This window comes from Oculina patagonica, chromosome 12 (assembly GCF_052425735.1).
Source record: "Oculina patagonica isolate OP01 chromosome 12, crgOcupat, whole genome shotgun sequence".
Classification (NCBI taxonomy): domain Eukaryota; kingdom Metazoa; phylum Cnidaria; class Anthozoa; order Scleractinia; family Oculinidae; genus Oculina; species Oculina patagonica.
Window position 1 is genome coordinate 10,194,922 of NC_135769.1, and position 18,448 is coordinate 10,213,369.

An 18,448-nucleotide genomic window follows, 5' to 3' on the forward strand; every position below is an offset into this window, starting at 1 on the left:
AGTAGAACCCCGGTAACTCGAACTCGGATAACTCGAACAACCTCGCTAACTCGAACGAACTTCCATTTCCCTTGGATTTGAACTCACTTTTCAGTCATTTTTACTCGGTTAACTCGAACTCGGATAACTCGAACAACTCCGCTAACTCGAACACACTTCCATTTCCCTTGGATTTGAACTCACTTTTCAGTCATTTTTACTCGGTTAACTCGAACTCGGATAACTCGAACAACCCCGCTAACTCGAACTAACTTCCATTTCCCTTGGATTTGAACTCACTTTTCAGTCATTTTTACTCGGTTAACTCGAACTCGGATAACTCGAAAACCCCGCTAACTCGAACTAAATTTCGTTTCCCTTGATCAAAATTTGGGTCAAATTTACCCCGATAACTCGAATTCCGGTTCTTGCAACTCGCCACGGTTACCCATTGATTAGAGCAACGAACAGATCACGTATTTGACAGCCTTTTTCCACTCTTATCATAAGAATTTATGATCCTGTTAGAGTTTCTGACGAGATAAGTTTAGTTTGCACTGTACTGTATACTGAAGTGCTAAATAAAATCAGTAAACTAATTAATTATTAACTTGGCAAATTAAATATTCAATCGACCCCGATAATTCGAAACCCCGCTAACTCGAACTGTTTTTTGTTTCCTTTCAGAGTTCGAGTTACCGGGGTTCTACTGTATATACTAAATAATTTTATCCAGGCTCGACAAAAATACGAAACTTCGGTTCACTGATTTGATCTGGGGGAGATACTACGAGAAAGTATATTTTTAGGATGGGGGTGTGTGACGCGCTTTTGAAACCCTCGCACTATTCCAGACTAAACATGACTTATTTGAGACTAGTAGTTCAAATAAGTTCAAACCGGAACACCTTACCCTGTGGAGCCCCCTGTGGGGGAGCACATAACTATATTGACACCACCATATACATGCCAGTTTTATTTTTATTTCCCTTTGTATTAGATTATGATAATGAATATGAGACAATGAAAATTAAAACTCAAACTGATTTGAGAATTTTTAAACCAAAGATAACTTTAAACCACAAATGCACATGTTAGAATACACGTTGACACGCTGCAGTTTTTTCTTTAATTATTATCTATTTTCTCAATGTATAAAGGTTAACGCATAACACCGCAGATATCTAAAGACCGCTTACTAAGGTCGTGATGCTTTTACTGCACATGCTCTTACACAGGTGAGGGAGAAAATGATCAAATTCACAAATTTTAAAATTACGTGTCAGTGTTGAGTAATTGGTCGAGAAAGATAAGGAAATTTGAAACACTTGTGAGTAGTGGCCTCTCTACCGTATTTTGTGTTTATATTTTGTTTTTTTATTTTGCTTTGCTTGGTTTTTGTGTGTTTAAAGAAAACGTCAGCATTTGTACGAACCTAGACTTGCCACAAGTTGCTCTTTTTCGCAAAACACAAAGCACAAAACGGACTTCGAGAAAGTCTAGAAGGAACCAAGTGGTCCATCAAGCAATCGATTATCTCCGGTTCTCGTTACATGAAGTGACAAGGAGTATTTATACCATTACCAGATCGGATGCTAAACCACTGAAGGATGACCCGACCAGGGATCAAACCTGGCGTGCGTTTCTAAAACCTTCCTAAGCCATTTCGGGCTAGAAGCTATATTGTTTGCAAAATGTTTACCAACAGAAAAGCGAACGAACAATGTAACCTTACACTAGTAAGACGTAAATATAAAGGGTTGTTTGTTGTTGTTGTTGTTGCTGTTTTTGGCCTGAAACTAAACGACCATTTGATTGAAATTGAGGTTATAAAAACAACAGTCGGGCCCGAATTTAACGAAATGGCTTCAGGAAGTTTGAGAAACGTATGCCTGGACCGCTCGATCATGCTCGGGTCCAGTGCTTTAACCATTAGGCCATCGAGCCTTCCTTGTTATTGGGTGCATATATAACATATATTGTTTCCGGAAGGCCAAGCGTTAAGATATACCCGATAATGGAATCTAGGATATGTTTGATAGAATAACAAACTTGGATCATGGTTTGGATAGATTTGAGATATCCATTAAAAACGCTTCTGTAATTTTCTATGATCGTTCGGCGAATTGCAGAATGTTCGAAATACCTAAAACTAACAGCACAATCAAATAGATAGACAGACAGACAGACAGACAGAAAGACAGACAGGCGGATAGGCAAAAAGACAGATGACAAAAAAACAAAAAAACAAAAACAAATGCGAAACATAACAGGACGAAAGAAAAAAACAGGGGACATAAAAGACTTAAACATGGCGTTGATAACCTATTCACTTACTTTGTCTACAACTATGAATTTGACAGATCTCCAGAATGTGTTCATTAATTTTGTTTATTTTATAAATTTTAAGACATTTAGAGATGCCTAAGATGGTTAAAATCCACGTGACCTATGACGAAACGAAGCGCGTCGTTTCCCATCAGAAAGGAGGAGATGTTCAGGGATTACGTTATGTTTTCTTGCAAGTCTTCTCCGATGTGTTATCAAGCGATATTGCCCCAGCACATGTCAAGTTTCAGCGCTATGATGACAAGTTTGAAGATTACGTGGAGCTGCAAAATGATGAAACGTTCGAAGAAGACATTAAAATAAGGGCCTTCGTATTCAAACAGGCTAAACAGGTACTACTTGGTTTTGTTTCTGATATCCTTTAATATGTTTGGAAATAAAAGGTAGTCATGTGATATCTCGATCCGATCGATAAAAGTATCTCTCCTGGCGCTTGAGACATTTCGCACAATTCGTTTTGTAAAAATTTCGTACACCGAGTCTTCCTTCCTTACTGCGCATGCTTGACGAAAGGAGCGTTTCCCGACCGCTGGTTAGGGTGAACGAAGACCCTGGGTACGTGGTTGGTTTTGTAAGGGACCTTGGCTGATCGCTGCTGTTGAAACGTGCGATCCGCGCTGCAATAACCATTGCCCGGCAAATTAAACTGGAAATGCCCTTCGCTGCAAATTTAAGTAACTGATGCAGTCAAATACGAGTTTAATGTTCTCTCGAAATCTGCTAATTAGAACACACACTTTCTCCTCTCAAGTATGGTCATACCAATATTTTCCACCTAGTTTTTAGTGGTATATAACATTGACACGTAAAATTATAAGATCTCCATATTTTAATCCATAATTGCGCGTTCAATCTCTGTAATGCAGCTTTACCAATTGAAAATCCAACGTCCTGTGTAACTTGCAGACAAATTAATTGAGGACAGCATAATCACAAGGAGCATTTTACTCACTGTTTCATCGGCATGTTTTGTTTCTTAAGTTTGTTCATTTATTTCAGTGTTATTTGTTCTTTTTTTTTTTTTTTTTTTTAATAATGCAGTTTATTGATTAACACTGACATTACAATACATTACAAAATATAGCTTACTTACAGAGAATAATTTACGTTGCACAAAGGTCATGCAGAAACTAAATAAAAAGGAATGTAAAACAGAGGACAGGAAATCTAGCTGCCTACTTTTGTTGTTGTTGTTGTTATTATATAAATTATTTCTATATATGTTTATTTCTATATTTATTTATTTCTATATTTAACAAATAAAGAAGTCTAAGCCATGTTTTATACTGTCATAAAACACGACGGGCATTTGAGAACACGAGGGAAATGTAGAAAACATGAGCCGCAGGCGAATGTTTTCTACATTTCTCGAGTGTTCTCAAATGCCCGGAGTGTTTTATGACAGTATAAAACATGGCTTAGGCTTCTTTCTTTGCTTTATGATATAGATTTTAGACACCGCGAGTGAAAAGTTTAATTAAAAATATGTACAACAAGAGCGAGTAAACAAAGATGAAAAGCAGAAAATAGTTTACGGGAAGACCAGAAAACTGACACAATTTCATTCAGTATTCGACGTAAAATAAGGCTAAGCATTTCAGGTAAGTTTGTTACCTTTTAATCTTGATCTTGTCTTTTTGAACTTCGATAAACTTCACCGACTGCACCGAGTGCAATTTCGTCTCAGCATAATATAGTAGTCTCGATGACATCCGTCCCTTGCTTCGTTCGACTTGAACAAGGCGTATAATTTCCAGAAAAGCTATTGCTTCGGATATTCCCGTAAACCTTAATTGTTGTCACAATCAAGTTCCAGCATGAATAGACGATTTAAGAGGAGATTGTCGAAGAAAATCTTCGAAAGAAAACTATCTCGCTCGCTTTCCTTCCTGTAAACATATCAAGTTTTGCGCATGCGCGTGAGGACTGGACAGAATCATTACACGTGTGCTTGGACTGATCTGTACTCGTCAGATACACTGTTAGATAGAATAAAAGTTAGCTTCAGCACACTTGGAATATCGTTACATGGTGTCAGAAGCGGGATTGTGAAGTAACCAAACATACCATTTAGCTCGATACACTGGAGAAGGTGGAAGAGTGAAGGATTTCCGAACGACACGCGTACGATTGATTCTGACAAGAAGACAACGCGTTCCAAACTAAAATGTGGCGTTCCAATTTAGAAAAATTCCGCTCAAAGTTACCATAACCTGCTGAAATAATTTGTTATTCCGAACGATATGGCCTTATTGCACTGAGGAAAATTGTCATTCCGTCAAGTACAGGGTTTTAAGACATAACTTTTTCCCCATTCCGACAAATCGCCACTTTACCTTTTGTACCTCTCAAGACCTCAATAACTTTTTAAGAATTTTTGACACCCCTCAAGAGCTCACTAAAAATTTTCAGAAATTCTGAAAAATACTTAGGCCTTCAAATTTTTTGACTCTCCTCAAGACCTCACTAAAAAATTCAGAAATTCTGAATTTTTGACTTCTCAAGACCTCACCAAAAAAATCAGAAATTCTGAAAAGGACTTAAACTTTCAGAATGTTTGACACTCCTCAAAAGCTCACTGAAAAATTCAGAATTTCTGAAAAAAATTTAAACTTTCAGAAGTTTTAACACTCCTGAAGAGCTCACTAAAAAATTCAGAAATTCTGAAAAAAACTTAAGCTTTCAGAATTTGTAACACTCCTCAATAGCTCACTAAAAAAATCATACATTCTGTTACAGAATTTCTGACACCCTTGAGGACCTCAAAAAAGTTTCAAAAATTCTGATGCCCCCAAAATTAAATTTAAATTTTGTGAAGCCAGGAAGAGATCTACATGTACATGCAATAGAACAAACACTCTATAATTTAAAAAAAGATAAATAATATTCACCTCAACCCAACCCTTCAAATAAAAGAACAGGCTTGTAGAAGTTGAATAACCCATTGTAAGCAATGATTTCTATAGGCACATAAATAACATTTCAAAAGTTTTTATTTTTGCTGCACACATTTAAACAAAATGCCACCTATATTGTACATGTAGTCTATGGACAGGCTTCCTAATAAGGTACTGTAAAATTCTGGTTGTAAGCCCTGGGCATACTCAATTCGTAAGGAGTCTTGGGTGGGCTTACAAATTACGAGGCTTATGGTTTCTGGGTGATTAGGTGAAATAAAAAATATAGTTTTTTGTAACATTTCAAATGATCCACGACAAAGTTCATGAGTTATGTTTTGAAGTCATAAAGAGAAAATAAAGCAACATTTAGCTCTGTTCAGCACTGTCACTGGGGGCTTGTATCCTTAGTCTTATAGCCGGATTTATTCTTTCCTTTCTGGAAGTTTCAGGTTGGGTCTATAACAAGGAAGCTTTTAGGCAAAGGGGCTTATAACCAGAATTCTTCAGTATAGGACAAATAATCTTTCCCCCGAGACCATGCTCAGCTCTATTCCTTCACCCTTTTGGCCTTTACATGTACATAATTTTATTTCTACAAGGAAGCCTGCAAACAGGCTGTTTTAGTGCTGGAGAATTGCATGTATTGTGACCTAGTGCCCAGCTACAGGTAATAATATTACTAAGTAAACTGTGAAATGCATGTACAATGTACTGGTAAATAAACCCAAAAGATGAACAGACATTAGCTCACAAAACTCCCTGACTATCCCTAATAAATGTTTCCTTGACCAAATATAGGTATAAAACCATTTTTCAAGTTGCAACATGCACTAATATTACTGTAATCTTGGACATCAGCCTTTCATAAGAGGGCACATTTTTCTTCAAACTTCACTTAGAAAAGATTGTTTGCTTCACGAAACAAATATCACTGCATATTTAAGCATCAAATGGAGTTTGTTTATCTACAGTTTGTACTTGACCTGTATAACATGTACATGTATGAAAATATTCATTCAAATGGGGGATCACTTTTTGTTACCATGAATTTTATTGCCAAATTTCATGAAAGAAATGTGAATGGCAGATTTAAAATTCAAAATTTCATGCTGAGCTTCCACAATCTACTATTGTTCTCTCTGGTCCATCCCCTGCTCCTCAACCAAAAAAGAAAATCCTAAGAATACAGTAAAAACTGTGAGTAAGAACCTAGGTTTTTCCAGGTTAGCTTAAACAGGTTCTTACATAAATGGTAGTGAACACAAATTTAAGCTATTTAGGTTCTAGTAGGTTAAATTTCATTGTTGCTTATAGAATATTAATTTAAGGGTGATATTCCTCCTATTATTTGTGTATTAAATTTGCATACCTGACAAGTGTTTCTGTAAAAATGAAGCACTAATCATTCACATGACATTGTATACATGTACACTAAAGCCTTGTCCTACCTTAACTTATTTTTCCCAAAAGCAAACATTTAAATAAACTTTAGAAAGTAAGAACCTGGACATTTTTAAATTTTAGGTTCTTACTTGCAGGTTTTTACATATCTTGGAATGATCCAGAATCCCCAAGTGCTTTGTAAAAATAGTATGGAATCACTGACTAGAGACAAACTCAGAATTTTTATAGGAAGGCTTTGTACACTCTAGGCATACTCACAGATATTGAAATGCAGACTTGTTAGAAAGTTTTTTTTTACAAGTCATATATTACGAGAATAACACTGTCACAAATGCCCCAGGTTTAATTCTAACATGCCTAAACTGATACCTTTGATTAGCATACATGTATGAATTTATAGTTGTTTAAAATCAGACTTAGCTCCTTGCTGTTTTCTGAATAGATGCAAAACTGCTGCAGTCATATGAAACTGTTGTTTGTGCTTTTTCTGTGTTTTCTTGTGTTACTTTAACCTGAAAAAATATAAAAGGCAAATGAATTCCACATTTACATGTAGCTTTAGGTAATTAACAGGTAATATTAAAGAATTATTAGGGCCTGGTTTGCATCGAAGTCGCGTGCCAAGCTAAAAGAGCTACCATACATGTACAGTAGGCGAGCCAACTTTTCATAAGTTTCTGTAAAAAATCCATTGAAGCATTTACATGCTAGACAGGAAACCCACCTAACGCCTTACCGGGGCACTCGGCCTGCTTGCCCAGGGCACCCCTTTATGCGGGATAGCCTTTTGCCATGTAAACCGTTATGCCTGGGTTATTACGGCTTGCTGGGGATACCGGTAAGTCTTTGCATTAATTTTGAAGTTTACGGCATAAAATGTATAAATTCTTGACCAAAACAGTGCTCTTTAACTAAAATTACATCAAATTATTTTTATCTGTAGGCTGGAAAATATTTCTTTCGGCAACAGCTTATTATTAAATCAAAATTCTAAATTTTTGTAGGAATAATATCCTACATGTACTGTAATTCAAAAACCATAATTTTCTTCAATCGTTTGGAGCTATACAAGGTTTCTAACACTGTGACGCGCGGGTAGAACTGAAGGGCTGTGAATTTTGTATGTAAAGGCGGGCTACAGTATGTTTCTTCCCTTCTAGCTGGGTAACTCTGTTAGCTGGGGCACCCTCCCTCCATGAAAACAGGCCCTAATCGTTCCTACACATGTAAATGAAGAGGCGGGGTATAGCAAAGATATCATTGTCATCACCTACATGTATTACCGGTAAGCAATTATTGGATGAGGTTGACATGATATCGTGGAATATTCATGATACCATGCGAAAACCAAATTCAATCATTGTTTTATTGTACGTTTTCAAACAATTTGCAAAAGAAGACTTTTATCTGATGCAAAATGGCTTTTATTCAAAATAAGCACTAACATAATGTGGTTCCTCCAGGTTCTTCTCCCTTAAATAACCATTCAGATTTTTTACACTTGTTTTTGCTGTTTTCTTAGTGTTTTTAGAATCTTTGTTCTGTATCAAAACTTTCAATTCCTCATTGGAAACGAAGGCGATTCGCTCAGTCATACTTTCAAAAGTTTGACAGCGCTAACATTGCAGGGATGAGGGGCTTGAAAACTACATGTAGGCGGACTTGGAACTCAACATAATAACCCAATATCTGCTGCAGATATTGGGTTATTATGTCAAGTTCACATGCTACTGTATATTGTCTGATTGCTCTCGACCACACATGTTTCAAAGTAATTCTAATGTATAATAATGTTATTGATGTGCCAACAAGAAAACTATTGACTAGCGAAACAAAGAGTTCTTTTGTTCAACTTGTTGGACATTTAAAAAACAAAGACAATGTCTGTAAACAGATATCTTCCCTATTCTGCAATCGCTCCTCGGGAAAAGTGCCTATTGAGTTATACCTCGTTCTCAAAGCGTTCCGACACATGTAAATGAAGTAGTGGGGTATTCTCAAATTTCTGCAATCGTTCCGACTATTTGTGCGATAAAATGGCGGATAATACAATAGTCGAATATTTGAGCAATGTAGTTTGTGTAAATGAAGTGATTGCCTCTGCCGCCAGTTACGCGAAAGACTAAACCTAAGCTTAAAGCTCTGGTTGGTTTTAAGAAGATGTACAAAAAGCTCTACTCACCAAAACACGTTTGTAAACGACCAAGACTGACACGGTGTTCTACTGACACTTCAAAGCACAAGGACTTTGCATTGATCGGCTCCAAGAATCCCAAGCTTCTGTTCACTATTTCCATTTCACACAAGATTTATAAAGCATTATCTGTTATCCTAAACGTGATTAATACTATAAGAAACGCGTTACAGTTTGTAAACAAACCGTGTTGAACGAGCAGCAGAATAATTCAAATCGAGCGGGCGAAAACGAAACGATTCAACGAATTCAATAGTCACGTGGGAGGATTAGAGTACCATGATTGGTTAAGCCAGATAAATCCGCTGGAGAATTCAACTGCAGACTCAAGAATGACCGTTTTTTAGGGGGCGGATCAAGGTTACGGATGGCAAAGATTTCTGCAATTATGGCGAAGGAATTACGTATCTATTGCTCAGTTTACATGCTTAAGTTTTCGTAAATATGAGGGATAGAAGTCTCTTCTTAATCACAATGCATATAGGTGAGTAGAAAATGTAATTTTTGTTACTGGTCTTTTCGCCAACCCATAAGTGCCTGTAATACCTCGTTCCTTTAGCTTTCGGCACATATGAAATTGCCAGATATTTTGAAATCGCCCTAGTGTTACCTAACGCTCCTTGAAACTGCCCTTTTGCGAAACTACACGGTACTTGTTGACGAAACGACAGGTATCAATGCAATGTTATCAGTTGATGTCTATGTGTATTCAAGCTTAATTCATTGAACTCTTGAACTAGTTTATTGATTTTTAAATATCGATTAGCTATGTTGGAATTCACCGATTCAGAGATATAGATTGCTGTATTGAGTAAGAGGCAATGTACATGTCTGCGAGCACAGGCACGCAGACAATCCTCTGTATTTAAGGCCGCGTAACGCGCATTATTAAAGCATCACAGTACCCACTACATTTATTTGATCTCACACGTTCACTGTACTTGATCGATCTCGGCTTGAGTCATTGTAAGAAATGCTCCATAAAATACTGAATTTTGCATCTTTCAATCACAAACGTTGATCTGCTGTAAGCTAGATAAATATAGTTCACTTACCTTTTATCGGTTTGTGAACTTTTGTGATTTTATGAGGTTTTAAGGCCGTTAATTCCTCGCTAGCTGTCACGGCCCCCAACATAAGTAAGAGAAAAAGACTGTCTCTTTCTCTTATGTGCTTTTGTTGGGGGCGGTGATGGCTAGCAAGGAATAAAAACCTCATGATAAAATCACAAAAGTTCACAAATAATGATGCCTATGAGTGATGTCCATGTCACGCGACCTCAAACACAGAGGATTGTCTGCCTTTGGTATGAGCTCATACTGTAAAATTCTGGCTATACAGTAAAAACCTGTGAATAAGAACCTTACATACACTGTATAACAGCCTGTTAGGCTAACAATTGCAAATTAGACACCATTTTTATAATAACCTATTAAGCGTCAAATTTGGAAACATGCATTTTGGAACTAATTTTGGACAAAGCATTACTTTGCATGTACAGTTGTATATACACTGCAATGTCATATTCTGAATGATAAGAGCTTTATACAGTATTTACATACCATAAGCAATTACCGGTATGTGGTATGCAAATTTCTGAATACCACTAAAAGTTCTATATGCATCAATGTATTTTTTTTTCAAAAAACAATAACCTATTTAGAACCTGAATAGCCCAAATTTGTGTTAATTGCCATTTAGATAAGAATCTGCTTAGGCTAACGTAGAGTAGGTTGTTACTCATGGGTTTTTAATGTACGGTAAGCCCCCTGGTTATACATGTACATGTTGGCCCAACTACCAGAAAACAAAAATATATATCTGGTTATAAGCTCCTCCCCTCCCCCTGAACATAAGCCCTTTTCTGCTGGATGACAGTACTGAACATGCCATGGATACATGTGCATGTAAATGTTTCTTTGTAAAGACTCTTAGTCTGTGTACAGTTGCCCCACTCCACTCCAAAAAATCGCGAAGGGAAAGTCTGTGTTATGGCGTCCATAAATTTAAATCGTCATTAATTTAAATTTTACATAAATCTGTGTGTCTGGTTGACTGGATTTGAATCATGCGGTTCCAAATAATAACAAAACAAACAAGGGAGATAAAACATCATCGAGCTCGAACACAAAGCACTAGATTGATAAAATCCAAGGAGCAAAATGTTTACAGCAAAACTCTCTAAAACCAACCTTTTTCGTTCTCGAAGTAAAGCTACAAAAAATTTTGGCGAAGCCAGGCAAACCCGACAAAGATAGTGTCATTCATACAATACATCGTGGTATCACAATTATTAAATCCAAGTAATCATTTGCCTTCACGGATAAATTCCAGAGCCCGTCCTTCCAAACCAAACATTTTCAAATCGAAATGAGCCAAAACAAACAGCACTAACGAAAGACTATGTGGCACATTTAGGGCCTGGAGGTGGGGGACCCCAGGTAGGTAAAGGAAACCAGCCCAGCCGTGGTCGAAAATTACCTCGCATTTACATGCAGTCTTATCACCTCGGGATCCCGGGATGACATTTACACGAGGTTAGCACGTAAACAGACAAAATGACTTTGTATATTATTTTCTCTCGTTCCTTTTAGTGGTTTCATAGGCTCGATAACTGAACTTCAGAGCCGAATTCGTTTTTGGGAAAATTGAAGGCAATACAATGACATATTTTCGTAAAGAGCAAGCCAGGTTGGCCTCGAAAAAAATTCCATTGAAATCGCATTTTGTTTTGTAATATTTTATATTTACGGTTGATTTCTCTCATCTTGTGCTTTCAACCGATTATTTGACTAGGCAAAGTATTAGAAGTCGAAGCAGTTGTCGAAGTCATTGTTGTTTATAGTCGAAGCATGAGACTCGCTCGGGCCTACGCTTAATGCTTCACTTTCACTTTTAATTCTTCAAGCATCTTTTCGCACTGCGGCTCCACATTGGGGCAGATAAAGCTATAGGAAAATCTCGCCGGGTTTGCAGCTGTAGATAAAGCCGTAGGCAGCCATATCTTGTGTAGTTTGCATTTACCGCACTTTCAGATTAACCTGATGAGTCGTCCCTGGGTAGGCAGTTTACCTCACGTTGAAATGTTTACCTTGCAAAACACGACCCCGGCTAGGAGGACCGACCCCACCTATCATGTAAACGCGATCGAGTAAAAATGAGAGTTTATATGGTCAGGCGGGTTACCTCAACTACCTGGGGTGCCCCAGGCAAGTCTAATTTTGCCCTTCACAAACAAGTGAGAGGCAAAAGGCTGTACAGATTGAATGCTCGCCTTAGGTTGTAATAATTTGGAATGCGACAAGCTATCACCCACATAAATTATGAATGGTTTTTGTGTAAGTGCCAATCAGATCATTTTCCACACATTCCGGGAAAATCGCCCACAGCCGAACACAATTAAGAACGCCATAACACAGATGTTCGTTCCGCGTTTTTTTGTTTGCAGAGCGAGATGGCTGTACACAGGCTAAATTTTAAATAAATTAAAAAAAAATGTATTCAAGGTGCGTTTACACGATAGAGAAAATTGGGTACAGACCCGTCACTAGGGTTTTCAATGTTTTTTGCTCTTAGTGATGATTTGCTTATGGTTTAGTTTTCATTTTTATTTCTTTTCTGTTATTACTGAGCATACATGTATATCCATGCTCAAAATAGAATTCATGTGTAATAAATGACTTATGGTATTTCTGTCTCAAGCTTTTTTTTTTAGCTCTGATTTATGAAAATGAATTAGACCAAAAATAAGTTTAAGTTCACATCTAAATAAACCCAGTCATTTGTAACTACTACTATTTTTTATTTGTGACATGCAAATAACTACAGCATGCCTCTTTAATTCAGGTTTAGATATGTAGGCCACCGCAGCAACATGAAATCCTATTGAAACTGTCATTGTTCATCTGGAGAATATTAAGATGAAAAGTCAGTGGCTGTAAACCTTTTCTGTTGTGAAAGAGTAAGGAAGTGAAGCTGAGTTATTGGAAAGGGAAAGTAAAGTCTACAGAATGACCCAAAGAGCTGGATTTCAGTTAACTGAGGATTAGCATGCCATCGACATTATAGTGGTTTGTGACCTTACAATAAATGATAATAATTTAAATGTGCACATGTATAGGTTTATTTTGAATATGCTTTGACATGCATGACTGTGTAAAGTACATGTACATGTAGCTGCCACAAGCTCATTGTTTTAAAATACTGTTATGCACAGAATATAAGTAAGTTGGACTATGTCAAAAGGGACAGGCCTGTAGGTTTTGTTGAAAGATCAGGATATCTTATTCTCCTTACAGTAAAAGAAGGTTGAATTTAAAAACATTTTCTCAGAATGTTTGAACTTTCGATTTAGATTATTAGAAAGATTAGAATTTTTGAACTCCTTTTGGGGTCATTAGGGACATTGATATCTTAAGAGTCATCAAAATTTATCTTAGAATTAATATATTTTTTAATGAGGGCTTAAGGGTGTTCAGAATTTCTAAAAGTTCTGTTTTAGGGACGGCTTTATTGTGTTTAGAATTTCTGAGAGTTTTAGTGTGAGCTTTATCGTATTCAGAATTTCTGAAAGTTTTAGTGGGAGCTGTATTGTTTTCAGAATTTCTGAAAGTTTTAGTGAGAGCTGTATCGTTTTCAGAATTTCTGAAAGTTGTAGTGAGAGCTTTATCGTTTTCAGAATTTCTGAAAGTTTTAGTGTGAGCTTTAGTCATATTCAGAATTTCTGAAAGTTTAAGTGAGGACTTTATAGTTTTCAGAATTTCTGAAAGTTTTAGTATGGAGCTTTATCGTATTCAGAATTTATGAAAGTTTTAGTGAGAGATTTATCGTATTCAGAATTTCTGAAAATTTTAGTGTGAGTTGTATCGTTTTCAGAATTTCTGAAAATTTTAGTGAGGACTTGTTCGTTTTCAGAAATTCTGAAAGATTTAGTGAGGACTTGATCGTTTTCAGAATTTCTGAAAGTTTTAGTGAGGACTTATTTGTAATAAAGAAATCCACTCGGAAGAATTTTGTACTTCCGAGCAAACACAGTTGTCTTTCTTCTTAATTTTAGCGTAATATTTGGATTCAGGGCAAATGATGAAAAAATTACTTTAAATAAAGTGGTAATTTTGCTTTTCCGCGAAAATTGCACAAATCAGTTTAGGCCGGTTTTTTACTTTTTTCAAAAGAAACTCGAGTTTCTGCAACGCACAAAAACCATTTTCCGACTTAGGTTTAAATTTTACTAGTAAAAATGAGTAATTTTCAGAGTATTTACGTCATTCTCTCTAAATTTATCAAAATTGGAATGCCACATTTTAGTTTGGAACGCGTTAGACAACATGGCCGCCAGCGCCTCATTCATTGACAAGGGTCCAACCATGGACTGGAGTACGGATGAAAACCTATACTCACGCTTCAAAATGTGGAAACAACGCTGTGAACTACTCTTTACGGGGCCGATGGCCAAAATTGACGAAGAAATCCAGTGTAAGCACCTTCTTTACTGGGCCGGTGAGCACGGCTTGGAGCTGTTCAACAGCTGGGGCCTCTCGGCAGACAAACAAAAGAAACTCGAAAACTACTGGAATAAATTCGAAAACTACGTGAAACCCCACTCAAACGAGTTGATCGCCGCTTGGGAACTTCATAATCTTCGACAAGGTACACTATCGTTGGAAGAATTTATTGCAAAGCTTAGAATCCTTGTCAAAGAAGCAAACTATCCATCGGATCATCATGATCGATTTTTGAGAGACTTCCTTGTACTCGGCATGAATGCAGACCATGTCAGAAAGGAGTGTTTCAAAGAAGGAAATGCTCTAACATTTAGCAAAGCTAGAGAAATGGCAAAAGCAGACGAATCAGCAGACAAGCAGCTTAAGCTAATGAACCCGGTGTCAGCAGTACACCCTGTTAGCTCAACGATGAGAAACCAATTCCCAAGCGACCAGCTGAATCCAGTAGCCGGCGAATCAAAGCAAAACCCAAAAGGCAACAAGTCAGGAAAAGCGCAACTCTGCAGGAATTGTGGTTGGGGTCCTCACTCTCGTGAACAGTGCCCAGCAAGAAATGCAACATGTCATTACTGCCAAAAGGTGGGACACCTTGCTAAGGTATGCATTTCAAAACTTAAAAAGAAGAATGTGCATGAAATTGAAGCTACTAGTAATAACAATGCCCTAGCTGAGTCAGAGCCTACCCAATCATTAGGTGATTATGTGTTCCTGGGCCTAATTGAAGCAACACCTCTGGCCATGAATGTAAATGTTGTATCCTGTAGAGAGAAGGCTCTGCTAGAAGTCTCCTTGGCATTGAAGCCAGAAGGAAAACAAATGAATGCACTTTGTAAGATAGACTCAGGGGCTGAAACAAACATTATACCTAAGTCCCTATACCAGCAACTAAGCCCTGAGACACTAAGCTTACAACAACCTACAGTGAAGTTAACTGCTTATGGTGGAGCCGAGATCCCAAATCTTGGATCTTGCCAAATATATGTGAAGGGTCCTAACAATCCCAACCCCAGAGTCATCCAAGCAGAAGTTGTTGACGTTGATGGTCCTGTCATAATTGGTAACATGTCTGCACAAGATCTAAACCTCCTAAAGCTCAACTGGCCAGTCACAGCCAGCACAAATGCAACTACCCAGAATGTTGTGCAAAGTGAAAAGCCAATGCCCAATGTACATACTGTTAAACTATTTGACATCAGAGGCAAGCAACACCCTTTTCCACTGACAAAAGACTATCTGTTGAAAGAATATCAGGATGTCTTTACAGGAATTGGCTGCTTCCCAAGACCCCCATACCATATCGAAACTAACCCTGACGTTCCCCCAGTACAGCATGCCTCAAGGCAGGTTCCAGTACAACTACAGCAAGCCTACATAGAAGAGCTAGACCAGTTACAAGCAATCCGTGACATGCCTTCCCCGAAGAACCTTACAGAGCTGCAGTGCTTTTTGGGCATGATTAACTACCTGAATAGGTTCTCACCCATTCTAGCCCAAGTGTCAGAACCTGTGCGACAGCTGATGAAAAAAGATGTACCATTCTTGTGGCAACCGGAACACCAAAGGTCATTCCAGAACCTCAAACAAGCAATCACTGAAGTACCAGTCCTAGCCTATTACGACCCCGAAAAGGAAAACCTTATCCAGTCTGATGCGAGTCTTAAAGGCCTTGGATGTGTCTTGATGCAAGAAGGAAAACCAGTATGCTATGCCAGTCGATCGTTAACTGAAACTGAGTCTCGATACAGTAACATAGAGCGAAAGTTACTTGCTGCCTGTTGGTCGCTTGAAAAGCTTAACCATTACGTGTTTGGTAAGAAGGTGGTCATTGAAACCGACCACAAGCCACTCGAAAGTATCTGGAAGAAGAGCATATCAAGCGCTTCACCGCGTCTTCAGAGGCTCCTACTTAAAATGTCCAAATACAACGTGGAGATCAGGTACATTCAAGAAAAAAGCAACGTGATAGCAGATGCCCTTTCCAGGATTAGCCACATGGAGCCCCCTGTAGCAGACAACGAAGTCCCCATGGTGGAACTGGACACGATATCTCGAACACTGTCAGCCAGCCCTGCCAAACTAGATGAAATACGAGAGTGCACTGATCAAGATGTTGTACTCAGTCACTTAAAAGATGTCGTGCATCATGGATGGCCAGAATATCCAAATGAATGCCCACAAGACCTGAAAGAGTTCTGGAACTTCAGAGAGGACCTGAGTGTTGAAAATGGCCTCATTCTTAAGGGACACAAACTCGTAATTCCCAGTAAGCTACGCCCACAGATGTTACAAATCATACACCAAGGACATATGGGAACGGAGAAATGTCTCCTGAGAGCAAGGGAAAGCCTGTTTTGGCCAGGCATATCAAGAGACATTAAAGAGATGACAGAGAACTGTCCGACATGCGCACAGTTTTCCAAACAGCAACCAAAAGAAGCATTGCATCCACACAATGTACCCAGTTATCCATAGCAGAAGCTTGGATGTGATCTGTTCGACTATCGAGGTGCCGAATACTTAATAGTCGCAGACTATTACAGCAAATACCCCATAATTAGAAAGTTGAGCTCCACGACATCTGCTGCAATAATCAACCACCTCAAATCAATCTTTGCAGAACACGGCATACCAGAAACCCTGGTATCTGACAATGGCCCTCAATACAGCAGCAGGGAATTTGCAGCGTTCTGTGACCAATGGGGTATCAATCACATTACTAGCTCACCAGTGTATCCAAAGTGCAATGAATTTATCGAAAGGATGGTACAAACCGTAAAGAACCTTCTAAGGAAGTCCGAGGCTGCAGGGCAAGACCCATATCTTGCACTCTTATCATACCGGGCCACGCCTGTTGACAGCAACTTACCATCACCAGCCAAGTTGCTGAACAATAGAGAATATTGCACACAACTACCCAGCAGTGGACGACTCCAACGGTCACAAACAAAAGAATGCCACCAAGATCAGCTGCAGCACCGCCAAGATGTTCAGAAACTGCAGCATGATGGCAAGTCCACTCGTGAGCTACAAAAGCTAGTACCAGGCCAACCGGTATCAGTGTTTCAACCAAACACCAAGACCTGGACTCCCGCGCAAGTGAAAGAGGAAACGAACCACCCAAGATCCTACATTGTAGAGACAAACAGTGGTTCTGAACTAAGGCGCAACAGAATACAGCTAAAACCGTCAGGCCGAGTACCAGCAAGCTTTGAAGGGCAACTGCTCTCTAACCAAGACAACTCACCACAGTCCAGTGCACCTACATCTACATCCCACCCAGTCCCGTCACCAGGATTACCATAGACACCCTAGAAACCAGCTACAGCTGCTGAGGGAAGTTCCGACCAGCATTTGACAACCAGAAGTGGTCGCGTTGTAAAGAAGCCATTAAGGCTAGACCTTTAAACTTTGTTAACCAGAACAACTCAGCTTAGCCGTCTGAGAACTTTGTTACGTTGGGTTTTAGTTTGAACAATACTTGTGTTGTTTAGGTTCGAATTTATAGGCCAAGTTAGTTTCTTTCACCCGGCAAAGTTTTCAGGGTGGAGATGTAAACATATCAGGTTTTGCGCATGCGCGTGAGGACTGGACAGAATCATACACGTGTGCTTGGACTGATCTGTACTCGTTAGATACACTGTTAGATAGAATAAAAGTTAGCTTCAGCACACTTGGAATATCGTTACACTTCCGAGTTTCATTCAACTCAAGCAGTGGACACCGCGCCACAATTTTTCCCGCCTCACTTCGTTTACATCAAAATGAAATGTCCAGTGGATTTATACTTAAAAAGGAATTTAATAAAACAATTATTCCATTCGCCGTTATTGGATACGAGTGGTTATAGCCAACGAACAGTCAACGACGCGCGAAGCACTCGAGGAAAGCTGACGAAAAACAATAAAACATGATTTTTCTATGTTTTATACTCTGATAAAACATAGGTTTTTAGCCAATCAGAACGCGCGTAGACTCCTATCTATATTATAATTATTGTTAAGGATTACAACTGTACTTGTTTTTTTAGATTTATGCTTCTCTATCTGAATTTTACTTTCGAGAATGGCCATATGAAAGCTTCCCAGTAGTACTCTTCTTCTTTTCTAGAGGCAGTGTTT

General features: G+C 38.4%; 2 protein-coding genes across 2 annotated transcripts in view; one reads left to right on the plus strand and one right to left on the minus strand.

The window, feature by feature from the left end:
- LOC144633392 (uncharacterized) overlaps positions 1-947 on the minus strand; it is a 3,794-nt gene extending 2,847 nt beyond the window's left edge. The window contains exon 1 of the mRNA XM_078492269.1: positions 939-947. Coding sequence (XP_078348395.1) covers positions 939-947 — 9 coding nt within the window. The remainder of the gene's footprint in view (positions 1-938) is intronic.
- Positions 948-1,135: 188 nt separating this feature from the next.
- The window catches only part of LOC144633294 (uncharacterized), a 34,389-nt gene continuing 17,076 nt past the window's right edge, over positions 1,136-18,448 (plus strand). Inside the window, exons 1-2 of the mRNA XM_078492154.1 lie at positions 1,136-1,217; positions 2,390-2,660. Of these exons, the coding sequence (XP_078348280.1) occupies positions 1,189-1,217; positions 2,390-2,660 (300 nt within the window). The 5' untranslated portion in view covers positions 1,136-1,188. The remainder of the gene's footprint in view (positions 1,218-2,389; positions 2,661-18,448) is intronic.